A 6,000-nucleotide genomic window follows, 5' to 3' on the forward strand; every position below is an offset into this window, starting at 1 on the left:
GTTTAGGGCCAAATAGCATTCTAGTTTGCTATGTTTTTTTGTTAATTCTTTCCAATGTTTCAAGTAATTATCTTTTTGTTTTCCCATGATTTGGTTGGGTCTAATTGTGTTGCTGTCCTGGGGCTCTGTGGGGTCTGTTTGTGTTTGTGAACAGAGCCCCAGGACCAGCTTGCTTAGGGGCCTCTTCTCCAGGTTCATCTCTCTGTAGGTGATGGCTTTGTTATGGAAGGTTTGGGAATCGCTTCCTTTTAGGTGGTTGTAGAATTTAACGTCTCTTTTCCTGAGTGTTGAGGCAGTGTGTAAGCAGCTGAGACAACTGTACGTGGTCAAGAATGTGTCCTCTGAGTATTCTGTTTCCATAACCTGTGACCCTTCCACCTCCGCCAGCAACGAGATCCATCTCAGCATCGTAAGTCACGTCCTGTCACGTGTGTGTACGTTTGTCAGGGGTTTGGGTTCAAATCAAAGTGGACTGTAAGGAAAATGGAAAATAATGTATGCAAAGGAAAGCATGAAAGATCTCCCTTATCCTCAACCTGTACTGACCTGGTTAACCTGTACTGGCCTGGTTAACCTGTACTGGCCTGGTTAACCTGTACTGACCTGGTTAACACTCCCTTATCCTCAATACATCTAGTCTACTGTACTGACCTGGTTAACCTGTACTGACCTGGTTAACCTGTACTGGCCTGGTTAACCTGTACTGGCCTGGTTAACCTGTACTGACCTGGTTAACCTGTACTGGCCTGGTTAACCTGTACTGACCTGGTTAACCTGTACTGGCCTGGTTAACCTGTACTGACCTGGTTAACCCTCCCTTATCCTCAATACATCTAGTCTACTGTACTGACCTGGTTAACCTGTACTGGCCTGGTTAACCTGTACTGGCCTGGTTAACCTGTACTGGCCTGGTTAACCTGTACTGGCCTGGTTAACCTGTACTGACCTGGTTAAGCTGTACTGGCCTGGTTAACCTGTACTGACCTAGTTAACCCTCCCTTATCCTCAATACATCTAGTCTACTGTACTGACCTGGTTAACCTGTACTGACCTGGTTAACCTGTACTGGCCTGGTTAACCTGTACTGGCCTGGTTAACCTGTACTGGCCTGGTTAACCCTCCCTTATTCTCAATACATCTAGTCTACTGTACTGACCTGTACTGACCTGGTTAACCTGTACTGACCTGGTTAACCTGTACTGGCCTGGTTAACACTCCCTTATCCTCAATACATCTAGTCTACTGTACTGACCTGGTTATCCTGTACTGACCTGGTTAACCTGTACTGGCCTGGTTAACACTCCCTTATCCTTAATACATCTAGTCTACTGTACTGACCTGGTTATCCTGTACTGACCTGGTTAACCTGTACTGGCCTGGTTAACCTGTACTGGCCTGGTTAACCTGTACTGGCCTGGTTAACCTGGTTAACCTGTACTGACCTGGTTAACCTGTACTGACCTGGTTAACCTGTACTGACCTGGTTAACCTGTACTGACCTGGTTAACCTGGTTAACCTGTACTGACCTGGTTAACCTGTACTGACCTGGTTAACCTGGTTAACCTGTACTGACCTGGTTAACCTGTACTGACCTGGTTAACCTGGTTAACCTGTACTGACCTGGTTAACCTGGTTAACCTGTACTGACCTGGTTAACCTGGTTAACCTGTACTGACCTGGTTAACCTGGTTAACCTGTACTGACCTGGTTAACCTGGTTAACCTGTACTGACCTGGTTAACCTGGTTAACCTGTACTGGCCTGGTTAACCTGTACTGGCCTGGTTAACCTGTACTGGCCTGGTTAACACTCCCTTATCCTCAATACATCTAGTCTACTGTACTGACCTGGTTATCCTGTACTGACCTGGTTAACCTGTACTGGCCTGGTTAACACTCCCTTATCCTCAATACATCTAGTCTACTGTACTGACCTGGTTATCCTGTACTGACCTGGTTAACCTGTACTGGCCTGGTTAACCTGTACTGGCCTGGTTAACCTGTACTGGCCTGGTTAACCTGGTTAACCTGTACTGACCTGGTTAACCTGTACTGACCTGGTTAACCTGTACTGACCTGGTTAACCTGGTTAACCTGTACTGACCTGGTTAACCTGTACTGACCTGGTTAACCTGGTTAACCTGTACTGACCTGGTTAACCTGTACTGACCTGGTTAACCTGGTTAACCTGTACTGACCTGGTTAACCTGTACTGACCTGGTTAACCTGTACTGACCTGGTTAACCTGGTTAACCTGTACTAACCTGGTTAACCTGTACTGACCTGGTTAACCTGGTTAACCTGTACTGACCTGGTTAACCTGGTTAACCTGTACTGACCTGGTTAACCTGGTTAACCTGTACTGACCTGGTTAACCTGGTTAACCTGTACTGGCCTGGTTAACCTGTACTGGCCTGGTTAACCTGTACTGACCTGGTTAACACTCCCTTATCCTCAATACATCTAGTCTACTGTACTGACCTGGTTAACCTGTACTGGCCTGGTTAACCTGTACTGGCCTGGATAACCTGTACTGGCCTGGTTAACCTGTACTGACCTGGTTAACCTGTACTGGCCTGGTTAACCTGTACTGACCTGGTTAACCTGTACTGGCCTGGTTAACCTGTACTGACCTGGTTAACCCTCCCTTATCCTCAATACATCTAGTCTACTGTACTGACCTGGTTAACCTGTACTGGCCTGGTTAACCTGTACTGGCCTGGTTAACCTGTACTGACCTGGTTAACCTGTACTGACCTGGTTAACCTGTACTGGCCTGGTTAACCTGTACTGACCTAGTTAACCCTCCCTTATCCTCAATACATCTAGTCTACTGTACTGACCTGGTTAACCTGTACTGACCTGGTTAACCTGTACTGGCCTGGTTAACCTGTACTGGCCTGGTTAACCTGTACTGGCCTGGTTAACCCTCCCTTATCCTCAATACATCTAGTCTACTGTACTGACCTGTACTGACCTGGTTAACCTGTACTGACCTGGTTAACCTGTACTGGCCTGGTTAACACTCCCTTATCCTCAATACATCTAGTCTACTGTACTGACCTGGTTATCCTGTACTGACCTGGTTAACCTGTACTGGCCTGGTTAACACTCCCTTATCCTCAATACATCTAGTCTACTGTACTGACCTGGTTATCCTGTACTGACCTGGTTAACCTGTACTGACCTGGTTAACCTGTACTGGCCTGGTTAACCTGTACTGGCCTGGTTAACCCTCCCTTATCCTCAATACATCTAGTCTACTGTACTGACCTGGTTAACACTCCCTTATCCTCAATACATCTAGTCTACTGTACTGACCTGGTTAACCTGTACTGACCTGGTTAACCTGTACTGGCCTGGTTAACCTGTACTGGCCTGGTTAACCCTCCCTTATCCTCAATACATCTAGTCTACTGTACTGACCTGGTTAACCTGGTTAACCTGTACTGGCCTGGTTAACCTGTACTGGCCTGGTTAACCTGTACTGACCTGGTTAACCCTCCCTTATCCTCAATACATCTAGTATACTGTACTGACCTGGTTAACCTGTACTGACCTGGTTAACCTGTACTGACCTGGTTAACCTGTACTGGCCTGGTTAACCTGTACTGGCCTGGTTAACCCTCCCTTATCCTCAATACATCTAGTCTACTGTACTGACCTGTACTGACCTGGTTAACCTGTACTGACCTGGTTAACCTGTACTGGCCTGGTTAACACTCCCTTATCCTCAATACATCTAGTCTACTGTACTGACCTGGTTATCCTGTACTGACTTGGTTAACCTGTACTGACCTGGTTAACCTGTACTGACCTGGTTAACCTGTACTGGCCTGGTTAACCTGTACTGACCTGGTTAACCTGTACTGGCCTGGTTAACCCTCCCTTATCCTCAATACATCTAGTCTACTGTACTGAGCTCGTGACTCTAAAACCCAGTCTATTCTCCCAGTCTATTCTCCCAGTCTATTCTCCCAGTCTATTCTCCCAGTCTATTCTCCCAGTCTATTCTCCCTGGATATTCTCCCAGTCTATTCTCCCTGGATATTCTCCCTGGATATTCTCCCAGTCTATTCTCCCAGTCTATTCTCCCTGGATATTCTCCCAGTCTATTCTCCCAGTCTATTCTCCCTGGATATTCTCCCAGTCTATTCTCCCAGTCTATTCTCCCAGTCTATTCTCCCAGTCTATTCTCCCAGTCTATTCTCCCAGGATATTCTCCCAGTCTATTCTCCCAGGATATTCTCCCAGTCTATTCTCCCTGGATATTCTCCCAGTCTATTCTCCCTGGATATTCTCCCAGTCTATTCTCCCAGTCTATTCTCCCTGGATATTCTCCCTGGATATTCTCCCAGTCTATTCTCCCAGTCTATTCTCCCAGTCTATTCTCCCAGTCTATTCTCCCAGTCTATTCTCCCAGTCTATTCTCCCAGTCTATTCTCCCAGTCTATTCTCCCTGGATATTCTCCCAGGATATTCTCCCAGGATATTCTCCCTGGATATTCTCCCTGGATATTCTCCCAGTCTATTCTCCCAGTCTATTCTCCCAGTCTATTCTCCCTGGATATTCTCCCTGGATATTCTCCCTGGATATTCTCCCTGGATATTCTCCCAGTCTATTCTCCTCCCAGTCTATTCTCCTCCCAGTCTATTCACCCTGGATATTCTCCCAGTCTATTCTCCCAGTCTATTCTCCCAGTCTATTCTCCCAGTCTATTCTCCCTGGATATTCTCCCAGTCTATTCTCCCAGTCTATTCTCCCAGTCTATTCTCCCTGGATATTCTCCCAGGATATTCTCCCAGGATATTCTCCCTGGATATTCTCCCTGGATATTCTCCCAGTCTATTCTCCCAGTCTATTCTCCCAGTCTATTCTCCCTGGATATTCTCCCAGTCTATTCTCCCAGTCTATTCTCCCTGGATATTCTCTCTGAGTCATGGGGAAGGTGAGGTGTTTTTCATGTGTCATTGCCCGATGCTCTGGGTAATAGTTAAACATTAGATACACTGGCTGTTTTGCCGAACTTACTTTTGATCTGGAGTGATGTGGCGCTCTGTTCAGCTCTGTTCAGCTCTGTGGAGCTCTGTTCAGCGATGTGGCGCTCTGTTCAGCTCTGTTCAGCGATGTGGCGCTCTGTTCAGCTCTGTTCAGCGATGTGGCGCTCTGTTCAGCTCTGTTCAGCGATGTGGCGCTCTGTTCAGCTCTGTTCAGCGATGTGGCGCTCTGTTCAGCTCTATTCAGCGATGTGGCGCTCTGTTCAGCTCTGTTCAGCGATGTGGCGCTCTGTTCAGCTCTGTTCAGCTCTGTTCAGCGATGTGGCGCTCTGTTCAGCTCTGTTCAGCGATGTGGAGCTCTGTTCAGCTCTGTTCAGCTCTGTTCAGCGATGTGGCGCTCTGTTCAGCTCTGTTCAGCGATGTGGCGCTCTGTTCAGCTCTGTTCAGCTCTGTTCAGCGATGTGGAGCTCTGTTCAGCTCTGTTCAGCTCTGTTCAGCGATGTGGAGCTCTGTTCAGCTCTGTTCAGCTCTGTTCAGCGATGTGGAGCTCTGTTCAGCTCTGTTCAGCTCTGTTCAGCGATGTGGAGCTCTGTTCAGCTCTGTTCAGCTCTGTTCAGCGATGTGGAGCTCTGTTCAGCTCTGTTCAGCGATGTGGAGCTCTGTTCAGCTCTGTTCAGCGATGTGGCGCTCTGTTCAGCTCTGTTCAGCGATGTGGCGCTCTGTTCAGCGATGTGGCGCTCTGTTCAGCTCTGTTCAGCGATGTGGCGCTCTGTTCAGCGATGTGGCGCTCTGTTCAGCTCTGTTCAGCTCTGTTCAGCGATGTGGCGCTCTGTTCAGCTCTGTTCAGCGATGTGGCGCTCTGTTCAGCTATGTTCAGCTCTGTTCAGCTCTGTGGAGCTCTGTTCAGCTCTGTTCAGCGATGTGGAGCTCTGTTCAGCTCTGTTCAGCGATGTGGAGCTCTGTTCAGCTCTGTTCAGCTATGTGGAGCTCTGTTCAGCTCTGT

The 6,000-nt window shown here is 47.9% G+C and overlaps 1 protein-coding gene across 1 annotated transcript in view; it reads left to right on the forward strand.

Annotated features, from left to right (window-relative positions):
* Positions 1–6,000, forward strand: part of LOC106589996 (protein jagged-1b) — a 166,173-nt gene that overhangs the window by 142,910 nt on the left and 17,263 nt on the right. Inside the window, exon 25 of the mRNA XM_082970599.1 lies at positions 263–409. Coding sequence (XP_082826725.1) covers positions 263–409 — 147 coding nt within the window. The remainder of the gene's footprint in view (positions 1–262; positions 410–6,000) is intronic.

This window comes from Salmo salar, chromosome 28, assembly GCF_965601325.2.
Source record: "Salmo salar chromosome 28, fSalSal1, whole genome shotgun sequence".
In the NCBI taxonomy this organism is placed as follows: Eukaryota; Metazoa; Chordata; class Actinopteri; order Salmoniformes; family Salmonidae; genus Salmo; species Salmo salar.